At 40.5% G+C, this 20,529-nt stretch overlaps 2 protein-coding genes and 1 long non-coding RNA gene across 3 annotated transcripts in view; all 3 read right to left on the bottom strand.

The window, feature by feature from the left end:
• The window catches only part of LOC138002165 (nuclear pore membrane glycoprotein 210-like), a 56,105-nt gene extending 51,285 nt beyond the window's left edge, over positions 1-4,820 (bottom strand). The window contains exons 1-2 of the mRNA XM_068848248.1: positions 4,783-4,820; positions 2,088-2,220 (exon numbers count right to left, since the gene is read on the bottom strand). Of these exons, the coding sequence (XP_068704349.1) occupies positions 2,088-2,187 (100 nt within the window). The 5' untranslated portion in view covers positions 2,188-2,220; positions 4,783-4,820. The remainder of the gene's footprint in view (positions 1-2,087; positions 2,221-4,782) is intronic.
• Positions 4,821-4,830: 10 nt separating this feature from the next.
• Positions 4,831-6,846, bottom strand: LOC138002173 (uncharacterized). Its single transcript, XR_011123335.1, has 3 exons — positions 6,758-6,846; positions 5,256-5,319; positions 4,831-4,868 (listed from the first exon to the last, which is right to left on the bottom strand). It is a non-coding gene; the product is annotated as an uncharacterized lncRNA (long non-coding RNA).
• A 1,706-nt stretch (positions 6,847-8,552) lies between these two features.
• Positions 8,553-20,529, bottom strand: part of LOC137971534 (nuclear pore membrane glycoprotein 210-like) — a 34,096-nt gene continuing 22,119 nt past the window's right edge. Inside the window, exon 12 of the mRNA XM_068818348.1 lies at positions 8,553-8,704. Within this exon, the coding sequence (XP_068674449.1) occupies positions 8,553-8,704 (152 nt within the window). The remainder of the gene's footprint in view (positions 8,705-20,529) is intronic.

Raw genomic sequence — 20,529 nt, 5'->3', positions numbered from 1 at the left:
AATGATTATGAACATGTTACATTAACTCCAAAATAAATTCATTGTGACCAAAGAAGCGCATGACCTCCCCCACTCCCCCCTTCAATGTAAAGCAGAGATTCCTTTTACAAGCCTACAGGTACATGTACTTTCCCCAATTACAACAGGGCTCGAAGTTAATGAAAAAATCAACTTGCAATTTTGTGACAAGATACGAAAATTTGGTTACTGTAGCAATTTAATCATTATGTTGTTTTTTGATGCAGCGAGAAGCGAAAGTATTATTTTCAAATGTCGGAAATTAACATGAAGCGAGAAACAAAACACTCTTGTCATTTCTTTATTGATTTTAGCAAAAGTAGCAGCAAAGTGGCAACTTTTAACCCCTGTCAGTGCCATTAACAAATTGTTGTTGCCTACAGTATAACATTTATCCTCACCACTATCAATTCGTGGACATCTGTGTACAAAGCAACCAGGCAAAACTTTTACCATTCCCATAATTATTCTCCTACATGTATCTGAGCCAACTACCAAGTAGTTGGTGACAGTCACAATTTAAATATTTCAATAAATTAATGTTAGTCTTTTTTTTTAAATGTCAGCTTGACCATTAGGGCTAAACGAAAGGGCGTTACTAAACACAGGAACGGAACGGAACGGAACGGAATATACCGGAATAAACCGGAATATGCCGGAATGGAATGAGACAGAACAAGAATGGTACGAGAATAAATTATACCGAAACGAGGCGGAATGACACCGGAATGACACCGGAATGAGGCGCAATGACACACAAATAAAGCGGCATATACCGAAATATGCCGGAACAAGGCGGAATGAATCTGGAATAAAACCGAATGGCACTGGAATGTGACAGAATAAACAAGAATGGTACCGGAATGGCACCGGAATATACCGGAACGAGGCGGAATGAAAACAGAATAAGGCAGAATAAACCAGAAGGACGCCAGAATCAAGCTGATTACCGTGGATCGGAATGAAAAGGAACAAAAAATGATTCATTCTGTGAACGAATAAATGAACAAGGCTTGGAACGAGTCACGATATGTTCTCACAATTCTTCATGTACTGTAAATATATTATCAACGATCAATCTTTTTTTCTGTGCTTCTGACTTCCTTCTTCAAAGAAGGAAACACTGCGTTCAGGTTCGATGGCATTATTGCCAACAATCGGGAAGAGAAAAAGAGTCTTCCGGCCGTTTGCGCGAATCTATTTCTGTATATCTCCATCACGTGTGGGTCGTGGGAAGCAGGCAAGCAGCAACAGTAATTAGTTTGTGGTTCGCTGACCTTGATTGTGATTGGTCAATGCACAATTGACCTGTCAGAATGAAATAAAAATGTTGACAAGTTTTCTGACTCGCACAGTGAAAGCTGCCTCCGAGATCCATAGACAAAAACAATAGAATAATATTGTTTCTCTTGCTCCTGTATTTGTTCACGAAAAAAATGTTACTTCCAGAAGAAGTAATTATTCAATTAGCGACGGATACACATGTCAAATATTTCTCGTGATCGAAGTGTTCCAAATGTTACATGCAATGCTCTTAGGGAATCATGTGACACAACAAAAGCATTTTCAGGTTCATTCCAGCTCGCTCTGGTATATTCCGGCACCATTCTTGTTCATTTCGTTTCATTCCGGTGTTATTCCACCTCATTCCGGTATATTCGGTTCAGTTCCTGTGTTAAGTAACGCCCGTCTTTCTGGTTTATTCTGCCTTATTCTGTTGTCATTCCGCCTCGTTCCCGTATATTCCGGTACCATTCTTGTTTATTCCATCTCATTCCAGTGTCATTCGGTTTTATTCCAGAGTCATTCTGCCTTGTTCCGGCATATTGCGGTTTATTCCGGTATATTTTGCTTTATTTGTGTGTCATTCCACCTCATTCCGGTGTCATTCCGGCTCGTTCCAGTATGTTCCGGTACCATTCTTGTTCATTCCGGTGTCATTCCGCCTCATTCCGGCATATTCCGGTATATTCCGTTCCGTTCCGTTCCTGTGTTTAGTAACGCCCCTAAACGAAAAGTTGAAAGACAACTACAGTAGAGTCCATTCGGTAACAAAAAGTAAATCAGACCTGTTGCCTTTCCTTGACGCAGTCTGATAACACTGTAAGTGATGGACGTGTTGATAACAATGTACACATCACATCCCGGTTTGAGCATCACATTATCCATTACGATGACCTTCACTTGTGCTGGAGTCACATTCTGAAAGACAACATTGTATAATGATCCTATTAATTTCATGTTGATGACAAAAGTCCAGTTCAGATTTGGTATGACTGCTGATGGTTCTTATGCAGGATTCTATGCACATGGAAATCAGCTAACAAGGGTGAAACGGCATTGTTGATGGCCAGCTGCCATCTAAGTTGTAGACTGCTTAAATGAGGTTAAACGAAGTTTAACCAAGGTAAACAACTAGGAGCGACTGCAGCCTATTGGTCAGTGGTTTTACTATACTTGCGCATGCGTGGAATACCTCGTGCTTTGGGCTGTATCGCTTATTTATCAGTGTGGCGGGAAGCAGGAGCATTGTGTGTGGAGTGTTTAGCGGTTTTTTTTCCTATATATACAGTCGTCATTCCATAGATGTGTTCAAAACTGCTTTCCTGTTAGTCAGGATTCTTTTTGGGTCCAGTTACGGGTTTGTTTTGGGGGAAACGCAACTTCGGCGAGCTTGTGATCGAGTTGGGATAGCAGCCATGTTGGATTCTCGTAGCTTTATTTTTGGCAACATCAGTTCACGCAGCTTCAGTAGGCGTTTTCTACCATCGAGATCTTATGCAGGGCCCCGCTTCTTATTGCATAAAGCCATTCACGACCACGCGGAATTTGCTTGGGCGCTACGGTCGTACATCACGGCGTGACCTTTGGCCATCTCCGCCGGATCCCCGTACAAGAATCACCTGGCGGGAAGCTTGTCTTCGACCAATCTTGGACAGCGTATCCTTTGCACAGTTTCATATGGGACAGGGCATTTCATGCATTTGAACTTAAGAGCTAGCTAGCTCAGTTGTTAGGGGGCATAGCGTCACTTTTAGCGTCTCGCTCGTATTCTGTCAGGCTTTTAGCGTTATGGCCGCGTCATAGGCTCTCTGATCATGATGCTTGGTTGTAGTTTGTTTCTAGTTTTGCTTTGGGCCATGAACTCGACTATAAGCATCTGTATTTAGCTGGGCCACACGTACAATGTACACTTGTCTGGTAATATTATTGATACTACTATTACTATCATCTAGAGGCTTAGGCCGTTGTATATGAAGTGACGTGCATTGGAGTTTGTTTATTTTATGTATCGGCGTGGCGTTAGCGTTTATTTTCTCTTTTCATTTGCTAGCATGTTGCGTGGACTTGTTTTGTACATTTTATGTAATTATGTAGTTTAATATGATTACTTAGTTTACGAGGAGCAAGCATCATACTTCTGGCATTGTTGTTTAGTGTTGCGTTCCACCTTAGAGTTGCTTTGCGTAGTATTCTCAGCGTTGTTTAGCGTTGCGTTGCGTCTTAGCGTTGCATTGCGGTGTATTCTCAGCGTTGTTTAGGGTTGCATTGCGTGGCGTTATATTCTTACGTTGTTTAGCGGTGGCCTTGCGTCTTAGCGTTGCATTGCCTTGTATTCTCAGCGTTGTTTACGTTGCATTGCATGGCGTTGTAGTCTCAGCGTTGTTTTGCGTTGCGTTGCGTTGCATTGCAGTGTATTCTCAGCGTTGATTTTTAGCGCTGTATTGCGTGGCGTTATATTCTTTTTTTTTTGTATTGCGTGGCGTTATATTCCTTTTTTTTGTATTGCGTGGCGTTATATCCTTTTTTTTTTGTATTGCATGGCGTTATATTCTTTTTTTTTTGTATTGCGTGGCGTTATATTCTTGCGTTGTTTAGGGTTGCGTTGCCTTGTTTTCTTTTTGCGGTTAGCACATTGCAGTGGTCTAGGCTGTTAGCAGGGTCATGAGCAGTTCTTTGGTTGTTGGGTGCCGTCGGATGTGGGCGATTCGGGGCTCTTGCTTAGGGGCCATGAGCCCCTCTCTCCGAGCCTTCTAGGCTCGGAGGTCCTCAGCTTGGTGTGGGGGCTCATGGCTGGGTTGTCAGGTTTGCCAGCCATCGGTGCAGTCTCCATCTTGGAGCTGGCTGCCAATAGTGGAAGCTCCAGGATGTTTCGGGCACCCAACCTCCAAAGAGCGACGATGTTGTTAATGACTGTTATTATTAGGCTAGCTCCTCAGCTGCACCTGTTGTTTGTTAAAAGATAACAAACTTTGCTTAACAATGGAAAATACCTCACAACTACTGTACTTACGTACAGTATGCTGGAGCAACTCAAAGCATTCACTGAGCATTCTCGTCTGTAAACAAAACCTGTAATTTACAGTAACCACCACTACCACCACCTCTTACTGTTCATTTGACATTGTACTGTGTCAATCCAAATATTCATCCTGTACCCCCCCCCCCCCCCCCACCATGCACAAAGGATACACAGTTTTTTTACATGTGATAGTCCAGCAAAGTCGCCTTCAAAGGTCAATGCTCAAGGGGACAATTTCTAAAGTACACGTACGTCACTTCTATTCTCATGTAGGGTGAACACCAAATAATCGTAAACTACAAAGTATATTCAGTAATCAAGTAAAAGGCACATGTACAAGACAAAACAATGCCCCAAACTTTAAGGTTAAATCACATGTACTTGTTACATAAACATGTGATTTTACATGTTTCATACACTAGAACATGTACTTTTCAAGAAATTGCACAAAAAAGACTTACAGCAAAGGCTCTGTCCTTTAGCTTTGCTTTGACAATGGCTGTTCTGTGTTGATGGGTTCAAGGACGACACTGCTACCACGTACACCCTATATAATTTATTTAATACCAGAAAAATTAATGGTAACAAGTTCAAGAAGTTAGCAAACCAAGACTGAAGAGAGTGAAATTACATGTATAAATGAATTTTGCCAAAAACAAACCTGAAAATTGCATGTACATGTACAATAAGACAAACCATGAGGCCTGACAATTTTGTGATAAAAAAGCATTTGATAGGATAGAGCAGTGGACATGAAGACTCAGAAGGTACATGTACGAATCAAGGAGTTCCTACAATGTGTACTTAAGACACTATATGGTTAATGGACAACCTGAGCAAGGCAAAGAAATCTAAGTATAACATGTTCCTTTTTTTTCTTATTCTGCAACATATCCTTACTAAATATAAAGGGAAATTACACAATTGAATTCACCTTTTCTTCCAAAGAATAAATTTCAGGTGAAGTTTCATAACTTGATAACTCAAACTGCATGAACCTGTTATACCAGAAAAAATGCAAGGTTAAAAATAATATTAGTTGATTGTATGTACATTTGTTATTCCACTATTGTACCATTTTAAACGTACCATATTTGGTCAATAGAATGCGCAAAATATGAGATGGTAATGCACTGTAGTGTCCTAGTTTGACCGTTTTAGAAGAGAGCAAATACAGACTGAACAAGTGTTTTTGTGGTAGTGGAATGTATGTGTACTACATACTATGTCACAGGGTTGTATGAGTGTAAGAGTGTACATGTAAGAGTGCAAGTCTGAAAAAAACAGGTCTACTCGAAGCATGTTTCAACAAATGAGCCCAAAACTGGCAATAATAAAGCAGCTTCTATTTCCAAACGATAGAATTACCTGGTGATAAATAACCTCATCTAGGAGAGTGAATACAATAGTCAACCTCAAGAGTCGGACGATTGTGCTCTTTGTGTTGAATTCGCACATTAAATTATCTCGTCAAACTTTACAACATTTGAAAGAAAAAAAAAAACTAAATAACAAAAACAAAAACCCATCATTTTGACAAAGATGTATCCTTTGTTTCGCAAGTTGTTAGTAAACACACAAGGTAACTTGATCGATCACAGGTGGCCGCTGAAATCAATGTCACTTTCAATTTGCGATTTAACTTATGCAGCCGAAAGTACATTGTAGAAAAATTGAACAAAGCAAAAATCTCCCAAAATGTTTCTAGCTGATGGTAACTTTTATTGTATATTCATGTTACAAAATAAAATATTAATTTATATTGTTGCCATGTCGCAAATTTTGTTGCTGGATGGCAAAATACTTTATTTTCGATCCACACTTCCTAAAAATGCCCTTCTGCTCTGCCTAAAACCTGTGTATCAATATTTATTTACTTCTGCATCGATATTTGTTTTGCATAAAGCAGAATTTTTGGTCCTACATGTATGTTTCTGACAGCAATTCAATGAGCAAATGAGCTTTTTACCAAACACACGAGGTCTGCGTAACAAGCATTTCCATGGGGTTTCACAGAAGAAATGATGACCAAAAAAATATGGGGTGAGACCTCTCTTCATTTTTTGATCGGCCAAAACATCAAAAAGAACCCCACAGACATGCTTGCTATGCGGTAATGGATCACATTTTACGTACATGTACCCATGTATCAACCTTTGGGACATTATTTTCTACAGCAAGTCTCCATAAGTACAGTTTGAGTGTGTAGTATATTTATAAAATAGATGACGAATCCCAAAAAACTCTTATTACTGGTACATTGTACTTAATCACCTGGAAATTTATTCAGAATAGCCAGCAATAATTTTTTCCAGCTGCCGGCATACCTGGGAACGGCTGTTCAAAAAATCTATTATATTTAACTCTTTACAGCAGTGTACATGTATTACAGTGAATACAGTTTTATACATTGCCATAATGAATGCATCAACTCACCTCAAAACTGACTGTGCATTTACAGAACCCACTCCTTCCACAGTTTTAAGCTCCCATGTAACTTCAATACCTTCTAAACTGGAAAAAACATTACCTGGAAAAATGCATTAATGTTTTCAGAGTTGAACATCTATTAAAAGGTTTCCATGAAATGGGCACAGATCGATGTAGGAAACCTACATTGTATTTATATGATAACTGATTCATGTCTGCTTTTTAAAGAAACTAAAGTCCCATAATAATGTAATTCACTACTCTTTTATTGTTATTCAAACAAAAAATGTTTAGTTTTGTACACGTCTAGGTGTTCTGAGGTACAGGTAAGTACATGTACGCAGGGGTTTTTCGATTAAGGTTTGAAGCAGGAGGGCATACAATGTATGTATGGTTTAACAACTGGGCAAAGTATTGAGAGATCGATGTAGGAAACCTATTTATATGATAACTGATTCATATCTGCTTTTAAAGAAGTTAAAGTCCCATAATAATGTAATTTACTACCCTTTTATTTGCTATGCAACAAAAATGTTTCGTTTTGTACACTGTCTAGGTGTTTTGAGGTAAGTAGGCAGGGTTTTTTTTTGATTAAGGTTTGAAGCAGGAGGGCATATGGGTTTAACACCTGGGCAAAGTATTGGGAGGGCTGCAGGGTCTTTCATCCTAAGGGGGGGTGGGGGGGTCTGGGAACATAATCCCCCAAAAAAAATTTGAAATTTTTAAGTTGCAGATATGTTTTTCCCTGCATTCTGAAGCCCAAAGAAATGTTCTTCAACCACAGAAAAACCTTTTTAGACAATATAATGATTTGATACCTACATGTATATCCAAAAGAAAATTGATTCATTAACGTGACATAAAAAAGTGCACTCACGAAGAAAAATAATCGGTGATCAACTTCTATCTTTTCTGGGCCACCATAGCAAAACATGCAACATTGGGACATTTCAGGTGGTCTCTTATGGAGCGCAATTCTTTTTGCAATGCATTGTGGGTGATTTGTTCTGGGTTGAATGTGGCTTATGAAATTGTAAAATCTTCACAACAGAAGACTTATCAAGTAAAGGACAAAACTGTATTTTTAAATCAATCTTTGTAGTTAAGACAAATCCAGTCCATTGAGATGTTGAAAGGAGCCAGGCAAAGTCATGTCCACAGCTGGTCAGTTTGCCCCGTGCCCCGCCCTTAACAAAACCCCTGACTAGGGACTGTTGCTGCCAACCCCTACAGGTATAAGCACAAGCTTGCCCTACCCACAACCCAGCAACTAGCCCTGCCCAGAAGACTCACACAAATAAAGAAATAAAGGAAGAATAAAATAATAAATAAAAATAGACATACATGAATTAAAGGGGGTGGAAAAGGAGAGTTAACACTTACAAATTTCATGGCACACCACATCCAGCAAGGGTACAGTAAATCTACAAGCACATCCTCATGCCCACACATACAAGTAACATCTGGAAACTAATCATTGACCTCTAAAACCCAACAGGCATTGCACTTCAAGCCAAATGCAGGAGGGAATCTATGTTAAAATGCTACAAAATGCCCATATGGTCTGCTAAAACACACTCAATATGCCACAAAATGTCAAACAAACGATATGTATATGCCATGCCCAACAACTGAGAAACGTTGCTCCAAGTTGTTTCCAAGTAAATGGCATTTAACTCTATTTTATGTAAATCCCTGCAAAACAACTTCAGGGTTTGGTTTCCATAACAGTTCTCTCCTTGGCTGATGTTTTGAGAATGACTGTATACAGTACTTTTTCTGCTGGGAACATCAGTTTTCCTTATTTGCACAAAAAATTACCTTCTGTATCAAATGCCTTGAGGTGACAGACCTCAGGTGGTTCTCCAAGCAACAGTTCTCTTGTGGTGGTCATAATTTCAATCTTGTGTATGGTGTCCACAGCAACATCACTTCGCAGAACCATCCCAGTCACTAAAAAAATTCATTCAAACACAGTCAGCTATTTTTTATTAAACTCAAAAACTACATGTATGTGGCCTGGTAAACTCAGTCATGTACCATTCCATTAACGAATTGACCCCTGAGAGTGACACTTTATAGATTTTACTCTGTCTAATGCCAGATGATTTTACTCATCAATGGAGCATCCCAGGGCATTTTGAGGTGTGATTGGGTTAAACAATAACCCAATAACTATGTCGCCGTTAACCCAGAGATCCCTGAGAGGGACACTAAAGAGATTTTACTCTTGTCCAACGCCAGACAACTCTACTCGTCGATGTGTGTGAATCGGTTAATAGTACCCCTAAAAACACTAGGCCCCAATTTTTTTAACCACACCCCAAAAAAACAGGCAAGCATTTGCGTTACGTGTGTTAGTGCAGTAACACAGCGCTGTATTCCATAATAAATTATTGTCAGCTGAGCCACGTTTTTGTCTTCCAGGAGATTCAAGTTATCTTTGCGTACATCTAGCTACAATAGTACAATGATCTTGTTTTGGTAAAGTATATCATTATAGTGCCATGGTAGATGTCTTGGGTAAATAGCCCCCTGAGAAGACATGTGGTCACTAGTAAAATACAAAACCCTGACAGATTGAAGAAAAATAAAAGGAATCAAGAAACATTGGCTTCAAGGCTGACATGGTGATCATTTTGGAGTTCCCTTACACCTTCTTTTTCACCACAAGTTTAAGCGTGCACTCTGCGCGTCTCACAGCTTTCTAAGACAAAAGTTCACTGAAGTTAAGCCCTGTCCCATGTCAATCCAGAATAAAATAGTTTGCCATCAGCAACAAAATTTGCGACATGAAAACCACTTAGATTTTGAACCAAGAATATAATAAGTTACCAGCAGCAAAAAACATTTTGGGAGATTTTTGCTACATTCAATTTTTCTACTGTAACTTTCGGCTGCACAAGTAAATCGCAAAGTTGAAAGTGACATTGAATTCAGCGGGTGCCATGATCATGATACATCTGTGTCAAAATGATGGCAAGATACCGGGTTTTTGTTTTTGTTAGCTTTTTTTTTTCTTTCAAGTGTTTTAAAGACTGACATGAAAATGTGCGATTCAACACAAAGAAAACAAATCACCCAACTCTTGTGGTTGACCATTGTTACTCTCCTAGACAAGGTTATTTATCACCAGGTAATTCCATCATTTTGGAAATAGAAGCTCCTTTATCATTCATCAATGCCACAAATTCTTGCCAATTTTGGGGCTCATTATTTTTATTGAAACTCAAGCACACTTCCAACAGACGTGTTTATCTTCATGATTTAATATGCACATGCTGCAGGCCTATTGGCACCACAGACTTACACTCTGACACTCTTACACAGGTCCTGGCGACATAGTGTGGTAGTGCACTACCACAAAAACAGAAAATCCCTTTTGGGCAGTTGGTAAAAAATCTACCTGGTTAAAAAATTAACCTAGTTAAAGCAAAATTACCTGACAATATTTTTAACTACAACATATACAGTACTGACAAGTGTACATGTACATACAACAATTAACTCTATTTCGACTCAAAATTCACAGTAGCCTAGTGGCTAATTTCTCCAAGCAAATGACACAGATCAGAACAGAACAAATTTAAGAAACCCAAATTATGGGCTTGAGGCACACCAAGCACTGCCAAGAAGTTGAATCAGGGACTACCAGGATCCAATTCAACTAGTGGTCAGAGCAGGTCTTGAACCAGGGACGTCCAGATCTCAAGGCATGCAACAGCAGAGCCACACTGCCCACGCTTTGACTTTTGAGTGATCGTTTGAATGTAATTGGCCACAAGAAAAAGCAAGCGAAGGAGGAGGGGGTGAGTAGAACGAGCGAGGAAAAGCCTACAATCAGCCCCAAAACATTTTCGGAACCTCCTATTTCCAATCATGTGTGACAAGCATTGGTTTGATGCCAATTCCCGACCAATCAAAGCCTGCCTTGTGTAAACACTGGTGGTAACATATGTACAATTAATTTGCTTGGGAAGAAATTTACAAGATCGAACTGAGATTTCATCATTTCAACTTACCACTAACAATTTCCCTGTCTATGTTCTACTGCGTGCAATTCGATATAGCCGACAATTTTTTGTGGAAGTTACATGTATTAGAATGTCATTTCATCATGTTGAGAAAAGCCTTGTCATTGCAGAGCATCTTCTGCGATGCGAAAACAAGTTGGAGCTTCCAATGGATACATCTGGCAGCCGCCAATGAGAGGTTGCCGTGAGCCCTCATCCTTCAGCTTCTTTCATTTATTCTGGTCACGGATGATACTTTTCAAAGGTGTGATTACTAATGCAGAACACATTTCGCCAGTTAGAAAAAACTGAAATATGAAGATTTTGCCAACTCCATTGGGAAGGGCCGCCAAAATATCACCTCCATTTATTTGTTTTACGTCTGTCTGCTCTTATTTCAGACCAAATTTTTGAAACCAGATTGACAGCTCTTTCCGCCGTTGTCTTTACATTTTTTATGAAAGGGAACCATAACTTTTGGCTGACAGGGGGATATTTCTGACACTTTATCAGCCAATCAGGAATGTAATTTTCTCCGTCTGTGGGTGAACGGAGGTTTAAAAAATGTTGAGGGGTTGATTACAGGCAGTTTCCCACTCCTTTTCCTCAGTCCCTCATCCCTCACGTCCTCGTTTGACTTTGAACAGTGCAGGTTTTCGAACAGCCATATTCAAAACGATCCCTCAAAAATTAACCCTGGTGGAAAAAAGCCTCTAAAATTTGCCTGCTAGGCAGGCTAGATTCAATGCTGACCCTTTCCAGTACTGTAACATCGATGTTTCAAATCAAGACACACGCTGTACCCTACACTAGTATCTACAGTATGATACATGGACTCTTGCTAAAATGTACAAAAAGTTTCACCTTCCTCTTCTGCTAAGATTTCTGTCATTGGCCTTTCAGGGAGTCTGCTTGTGCTGTTACCATTGCTTCCCTTGCACATTTCCTGCCAAGCTTCTTAGCTATACAATAACCAAGAAAAATATAGAAGTTTCATGCCAAAAAATGCTGATTCATGAAAATAAACTATTCCCACTGAAATAATAGTTTTACCACATCACATTTCTTAAGTCCTTCCGTCTGTTTTCTGGACTTTCACTTCTGAAAAACAAATACTAACTACAGCTACAGCTGTAAAGTGTAGCTCATTTTAGGCTGCTTATCCCTTCCACTCCTGTAAGGGCCACTGAGACTTTACTCTGCGATTTTACTCTGTCTAACGCCAGCCGCTTTTACTGATCAATGGGGAACCCCACAGGAGTGAATGGGTTAAATTGAACTGTTTATACCGTAAAAGTCCATGTATAAGCCGCACCCCCAATTTGGACTCGCAAATTTTGAAAAATAAAACAAAACAAATAGAGACAACAAACTGAAGTTCCAATGAAAATTTATTAGTAAACAAACAAGGACAATAAACATTTAACACTGAACACTGCAATGCCATGTAATGATCTATGCATCAACACAGACAGTGATAAGCATAAACACACCACTGTTAGGACAGATCAAACAACATTCACGAAGGCATTCTCTTCAAAATGGAACTACTGTCGGACAAACCTACCATGATCAGCACTCAAACTAGAAAGAATTATGTATCACTGTTTGTGTTGATCCCCATAATGCATACATGTAGCCTCGATCGTTTCACCCCATTGCAGTCTTCAGTGTTAAATGTTCATCAAAAAAGGACAAATAAGTATGGTTTCAAAACACTGACACGGTGTTTGTTATGAGCATTCATTTCAATTAAGTATTTAGATGCAAAATGTCACTTGTCATACCTTCATATTGTGAGTTTACTATAAAAAACTTAAAGATCCTTTCTTGATGTGATTTTTTTTTCGAGATCACTTAGCACTTAGAAATGCATTCAAAGGCGATTAAAAAGATTCACACGAGTGCTGGTAGGCAAGCTTTGACATGTGGATAGGTCAGCCATTTGCCTCACAAGAACTGAACTCGTGAATATCTTGGTATTTTCTCGCAAGTGGCTGGGAGACTTGCCGAAGCCATCATAGCAAACAGCTTTGTCGAGGAATGGAGATTCCCTTATGCTGGTGATCAGGTGTTCACATAAAGTGAAAATTAATTGCTTGAAACTCTTGGATAACAACAATCGCAAATGAGGCTTCAACTGAAGATACAAACGGCTCCTTTATGAACCACCACTCACAAAAAAGCAAAAAAAAAGGCAATGATCAACAATAGCATGCTTTCAGTTTCCTATATGTTTATTCAGTGACATCTTAAGAATTTTTATGAACGTTTTTAATTAACCCTTTCTCAACCCCCAAACCGGCCTGAAAACTGGCACATACTTAAGTATTTTTTACTCCTGACACCAGACGATTTTACTCGTCAATGAGGAAACACCCAGGAGTCAAAGGGTTAATTAGGCCTTAGGCAAAACTCCAACCTCAGATGTTTCCATAGATAAGGCCCACACCCCAATTTTTTTAATTTGAATTTTGAGAAAAAAAGGTGCAGCTTGTCATATACATGGACTGGTTTATGGGTACCTGTAGCAAGGCTGGTGCCTAAGAAAAAATTTCTGGAGCCTTTCGGGCTTCCAACAGATTTAAAAAGTTAGTAGCCTGAGTCATTTTTTCAAGGAGCCCGGCAGATAAAAATTAATTTTACAGTGAGGATGAATCACCTTCGTGACAAGTTAGGCGCCCGTTCGGGCTACTCGTCCAGAAAATTGGTCTCACCACGTGCTCGCAAGTGAGGCGCCCCAGGTGACCGGGTTGACCGTAGTTTCCGTACCGTACGTGCTAACTGTATATTGTAAAATATATGCTGTACATCGAGGGGGGGGGGGGGGGGGGGTGATGTCGAACATTATATAACGGTTTTAAACCTGATTCTTCCTTCCTCGCTGCTATAACACAGGCTGAAATGGTTGCAACCTCAGGTCTATATTAGACGCCCTAGCATGGAAAAATGGACACAATAGCTAGGCCTTATTTTTGCAATTTCGAAAATGGCGGCAATAATTCGCTGGCGCACAAGCTTTATACCATTGGTAGCATCCTTGAAAGGCTTTTAAAGTGAAATTAATGTGTACAGATCCTCTAGGAGCAAATGGTAGTAGCACTTGTGGAACGTTAAGCGTGTTTTGCTGTTGGTCTGCTAGAATAAATCTTTGCAAAAGTGCAGAGAAAAGCACCCAGCTCAACGATGCCATCTTGGAAGCTCGAACCACATGCGGCCTTGTGGACAGCGGCATCACAGGAATTTACGATTTACGGTGGGTACATGACGTACCTACCATTTAAACAATGACCACAACCAGGGTTCTGAGCCCGCGACACTGAGCACCTCCCGCAAACCATTGTTTAACGAAAACCGCTAGTCAGCAACCTGGTTCTGGTCATTGCTGTCTAAGGGCCGATTTACACGGTACGACTTTGTCGCATGCGACAACGGCTTACGACAGGCCCACGACATGATTTACGATTGTTGTGTACGTCAGAAAAAATGTCGTAGCATTTTAAAACATTGTTTTAAAACGCTGCGACAATCGTACGTCATTGTCGTAGGCCTGTCGTGAGCTTGTCGCAATGCGGCAAAATCGTATCGTGTAAATCCGCCCTAATAAAGGTCTTCCTTTACTAGCGGCCGGACTAGCGGCCTCATTATGGGTCTCGATTTGACGATATTCAGTGAAAGGGCCCAGTTGATCGTCCCAATACGCTGGCCTTGTCTAATTCACTGAAATGATGGCTGAAATTACTAAAAGAAAGGCGTGTGCTTGCTCGCGGAAGCAAAAAAACAAATGTAGTCGAGATGATCATCCTGCGTAGCTGGCGGGATATTTCGTTGCAGGATTAATTAAATCTCTGGTGGCCTCGTTGTGTTTCGGGCCGCGAGTGAAATCCCAAAACTACTGGTCCCCATTACAGTCGCGGTCCACACGCGGACAAAACCATTGCACTCGCGAGTGTTAATAATGCTGCGATAAAAAATCCCGCCAGCTACGTAGGCTGTCGAGATCACTTCATTGCTTACTCTTACTTCACTTCATTTAACGTTCCCCAGTAAGCGCTTCAATTCACAAAGTCCAGTGGGCTCACAGGCGCAGGCGCGAAGTTGAACATGGGATCACAAGAAGAACTCCTTGTACAGATTTAATATTGGGAAATACAGTAAGGTGACCCACTGCTTCAGGTAAAGGTAAAAGGTAAAAGGTAAAATCTTTATTTAAACACGGTATTTCCTTCAGGACTTTACAATAATGAATTTAAATAAATCTAACTTCCTAACTAAATTGAATTACTAAAAACTACTGCAATAAAAGAAATGATAGATCGATAGGAGAGGGTCGTACAGCGGGATCTCTGGCACGATTTACGAACCTAAAAATAGAGGATCACGGTTCAAGGACAAAAAACAATTTGTTTTCCCCGCCAATCACGAAAATAAGAAAGCAAGATAACTCTTTTAATGACCTGTTGCTTACATTAGAACACAGTTGTTTTGGAAGGACGCAAACTCGCGAAATGGCCATTACAGATTAAAGGCTTCCCAATCATTGCAAATTGCATGCCTAAATCACCTCTCCGATAGACCTACTCTAACGTTCAGGAGAAACCTTGCGCCCCAAAATCACGTAGAATTAAGTGGTTAAAAGCAGAATCATCGGTTAATGATTCAGGTTCTCTTCACCGGGTCACGCAAAACCTTCAGGTCACGAGTCACGAGGAATAATTTCCTACATTTCACGTTTCACGACAAAATTAAAGGAGCTGATCACGCATCACGAAAATACCCCTGTACGACCCTCATAGGAAATGGCTTTACAAGGAGGGCCGTGTATAAAAGCAAATAAACACTTACATAAAAACTACTGGTAAATAATGCATAGTTCTTCGACTTAGATTCAAATTCATTAAGAGAGGAGAGAGCGACTGTCGGGAAAATAATCCAAGGGCAGGCTTATTCCACCAGTTACAGCTCCGCTATAGGACAGACTTCTTTTGCAATAATTAGTGCGGGTGTTGTGGGATGGCTAACGTAAAAGTTCTACTTGGTCTCTACATAAATATAAGTCAGCTGTCTTTTTAAGTCAGCGAGGACAGGAAGACAAAACTTCGAACCAAGATAGTCCGGAACCATATTATTTACAATCACTTATACATCAAAATGATTATATTAACAAGGGCGTTGACGGTCCAGTTTCATGATGCCAGTTTACTCATCATCCGCAAACAGGTTCGTCGGTACTAGCGTTGAGGCGGGCCCCAATAAGGTTTTCGGGATCCAGGATCGTGGACTCTTTTTGGAGCAGCCAGGGATCTCGGGATTGCATTTATGGACGGGACGTGGGATTGATACGTTTGCATCGAAGCTGGATCCGGGAAAATCGTCACTTTGAGGAGCTGCGAGATTTCTGTCGGGATTTTCCGATCGCGGCGAGCACATAATTTAAAATATAACAGTCAAAACTTTAGCCTTCGCAGCCCAACGACGGAAACGAGAGGAAATTTAAGGTCGAGCACTTTCCTCGGCCACCTCGCTGACACGCTTGCCTTTGTCACTGGTGATCACCCTTATAGCGGTGCTCTTGCCATGAACTTTGGCTTTATATAAGATCCAGTTACCACTAAGGAAACAGTCATGACCTTTGTTACTACGTAACCGTTAATGTAACTGGTTGATTTTACAAAACAATGTTTCGTTTATGCTGTAGCGCATAGCCCAAAATTATACGGTGGGCTCTGGTTTTTTAAAATGTCGGGACAGCCACAGACATCGTCGGTCTCAGCGACGTACGTATCATGATATTATTGGGGGTTTTTTGCAGCTACATTTTTATGAGAAGGTCGAAGAGCGGAAATAAACTTGAGAAAGAAGTACAAATGCAAATCTGAAGACCTCCAAGACAATGCGTTAAGAATTGTAAACAAGAGAGGAGATAACTTCAGTTAGGTTAAGGTAAAGGTTACACCTTCTTTAACGTCGGTTTAAGTTCCTCTTACGCTTTTAGAGGCGCGATTCTCCGAGGAAGCCGACGGTGCGTTCAGTTACCCCTCTCTTTCCATCAGTGTTACTCCCGTTTTGAGGGTATGTTTTAAAGCTACTTATGCTAACACTTGGAAAGGAAAGGAAGTCGGAAACAAGGATGTGAGACTCGGAGGATGCGACCCTCAGGACCTGCTTACACTCTTATTCGTTTTAAACAAGCAAAAAAACACTCACCCCACAATTAATTTTATGTAGCTGAAAATTTCATAATACATGACATTTATGGATAGACAAACTGGCCAGTTACAAGAGGCGAAAGGTTCAAGAGGAATTCAGTCCTTGGTCTGATATAGCGCACGCGGTCACTTCTAAACCTACTAAACATTTCAACACACGCACTTCTCCTCGTGCCACCTGACCATGGGAGGTCAAAAAAAAGACATTCGTGCCTGGCAAAGGCGAATTAGAAACAAAACTCTTTGCATACTACAAAACATTTTTGAAGAGAGCTCATCCATTATATCCTTAAATTTCAGCCACTTAGCTTTCTCGAAAGAGGGTTATCCCAAGAATCTTGTTGCAAATGACCTTCTCAGCAAGCGCAATGTCAAAACAGGGAAGCATGGCACTCCCTTCAAAAAACCACAGGAGAGCAAACAAATGCTTGCTTTTCGTTATCACCAATACCACTCTCTTTTGTGGCACCCAGAAGTTGACGAAAACTATGAAACAACCCCTCATGAATAGAACTGCGCATATTAAAGCGAGTTTCATATCGCAGTGTACTTTACCACACAAAACTAAAGGTAAATTTACGTTGTCATATCTAATCAAAAGGGACGGAGTGCCAATCCTAGGTAAACCAATCAAAACAACTTGAAAGTCAATTACGTGGTACGCCCACACAACGCGAGGGAAATATGAGGAACAAGCGCAAGCCACCTACTGATTGGTTAGAAAAAATGGCGCCGAAGTAACTTTGAAACTCAATCAACTGAGTGAAGTTAGATGCAAAACCAAAGCAATTCGCTTCTTACTCTCGACACTCAACTTTATAAAAGTGCGATGCCTCTAATTAGAACTTGAGTCATACCGCTGTATGACCCATCGGGATCCGGGATTAGCCGATTAAAGAACGTTTCGGGATTTCGGGATGAAGGGAAAATTTTGGTCAAAACATGGCGGGATTGGTGGTAAAAACTGCGACCTATTTGGGCCAACGGCTACTCATCTAACCGATCGTAATATTGAAAACGTTATGACGTCCTGTGCATTTTTTGTCACAACTTATTTGGCAGAGGAAAGACTCTTAGTAATCAGGATCTCCACACCCAGAGCTATCAGTAATCGTGCGACTGTGGTTGGACTAGTGACGAATTGTAAATGGAGAGATAGATGTGTGCTTAGAGTGGTTTCCGTCATTACCCTTTCGACACTCAATTGGCAATTGGTTGTACGAAAACGTAACATTAGCAAACTTGCTTTAGTTTACTTATTAATTCACTTTCTCAGGTGTGATTGGTTCACGAAAGTCTTCCTTCTGCTTCCAGCAGCGCCACTTTTTTCTTTCAAACCAATCTTGTGAGGGGTCAGTTGGTTCAAACAATAGGATAGCGCTATCCACCGCCAATAAATCACCTATTCTACGTGCGATAACAACACCTAGCAAAACAATTTGAGGAGAGTAATCCAGGTGGATAGTGATTTAATTTGTCCGGCGGGCGGGGATAGCGCATATCCATCGTTTTGAAACAACTGGGGCCAGAAGGTGAAACCCACAACCAACTAGTTGGGCTCGAGCGTGCATTTTTTCATTTCCCCCGCGCTTTGTGTCGGCGACGTTGTAATTACTGATCGAGTTTTGATTGGTTTTTGCCGGGTTGGGTACGCTCCTTGGGGGGTCATCTGTCTGTCTGCGTGCTAAAGTAATTACTACTTTTGGTTTTTTGGTGTTTAACGACATCTAGATTGAAACTGTGCTATATTATAGGGTACCAAAGATCCGAGTACCTATTACTTTTGTTAATGGCGCTTGATACCAGAAGCCCACGATCTTTTTAGAAAGCTCCGTTGAATAATGGACACCGGGGGGGAAGGGGTGGGGTGGGGGGGAGATTTTCGTCAATATGTAGTACCACAATAGTTGATTTTTATAGTCGGGCCTTGCTTTTATACGGGACCACTGGCCTTGCCTTAATTAAAGTTAGTTTGTTGGCTGCAAGCAATACCACGAATTCTTTCCAGATCAACGATTAATTAAGGACGGTGCCATACTAATTAACGATATTTTGGCCACGCGATTGTGTGATTATTGCAGGAAATGTAGATCTTAACAAGTGTTTTATTGACATCCCAAAAAGAAAATTGGGGGTAGCCACGCCTTTTTCCAAAGATCATTGATGAATAATATTTGTAAAAAGCTTTAAAATACAAAGAAATGTATGGCATTCTTTCTCAAATTGACGCTTAAGTATCTCTTCACAAATGCATGGGTTGTACCCCAATTTTTTTTTGGATACCAAGAGTTCTCACTAAGCATCTACTTTCGCCGGGATAGTTTTAACCCGCGCAAAAATATCCCTGTATTAGTAAGCATCACCGATAGGAAAGCCGAGTATCTCGAGATGCGCAGAACGTAATTTATGCGCAATTAAACAATAGTAGGCACCGTCCTTAATACAACTCTTCATTCCTCATCAACATCGCTACCAGCAAACGTAAGTACGAGAGGGTCTCATTGGGGTTAGTGGCCTTACGGATAACGGTTAAATTTTTTCCCGTTACGGTAACTGAAATTTTAATAAATTATCCACCCTTGTTTTACATTTACAATATAATAATTGACTGTATACTAGTAGTTAATTTCAATTGGTGTGGGGCCTGGGGAAAATATCATGAAAATTGCGATAGCGGCCAAAAACGTCAAGTAAATATTTCAAATAAAACGAGTATGAGTGTTTCCTCCGGGTTTCCAAACACGAGATAACTGATGAAAGCCCGAGACCGTACGCCGAAGTTGCTTTTATTGTTTTCGATTGGTTGTTTGGGAAACTCCGCGATGAAAACACGAGAGCACGAGTTTGTGAAATTTGTCTTCAATGGTGCATCATTAACCAACACCAATTGAACAAAATTCTCACTTATTTTGGATCGTACGCGGAATATAAATTAGTTTTTTTTGTTATTGTTTTTCAGTAATTATTGGCCTTTGTTCGTCAAAATATTTAGCAGTGTCACCACAAAACCTGAAGGCCGCGTCCTTGTTTAAAGCGGAAACACATATACAGTCCTTGATCTCAATTCGGTCATTTTTAAATGAGCTATTGCGTTGTCACGTTTTCGGAAGCAAAAAAAAGCGAAGAAGAGGTTAATCTGGTTCAAAAAGGGGTACCCAAGTCAACTGGTTACAAAAAAAATAAACGGGCCTAGGGAATATTCGAACAATGGCAGAGAACAGAGATTTATAAAACTACCTGTTGTCGAACGTCAGTGGTTTATTCAAAGATTACGATTTCCATTTGGTTCAGTCGCGTGATACATCAGTCTTTGTTTGTTCATGTTGGGGGTCTTTGTTTTAAGCATTCAACATGTGTTACAGAGAAAGAAAGTAGTGTCGCTAGGAGTTTGATGCTTTACTCAAGGGTTGATATTACATTTCGGCCGGAGAGAGAGGGACTAATCCCAAAATCAATGGTCCCCTCTTCAATTTACAGTTTCCGCGGCCCCACACGCGGAACAAAACCATTGCACTCGCGAGTTGTTGAATAATACCGCGATAAAAAATTCCGCCAG

The sequence above is a fragment of the Montipora foliosa genome, chromosome 1 (genome assembly GCF_036669935.1).
Source record: "Montipora foliosa isolate CH-2021 chromosome 1, ASM3666993v2, whole genome shotgun sequence".
Lineage (NCBI taxonomy): Eukaryota > Metazoa > Cnidaria > Anthozoa > Scleractinia > Acroporidae > Montipora > Montipora foliosa.
This window is presented reverse-complemented; position numbering and strand designations above follow the sequence as displayed.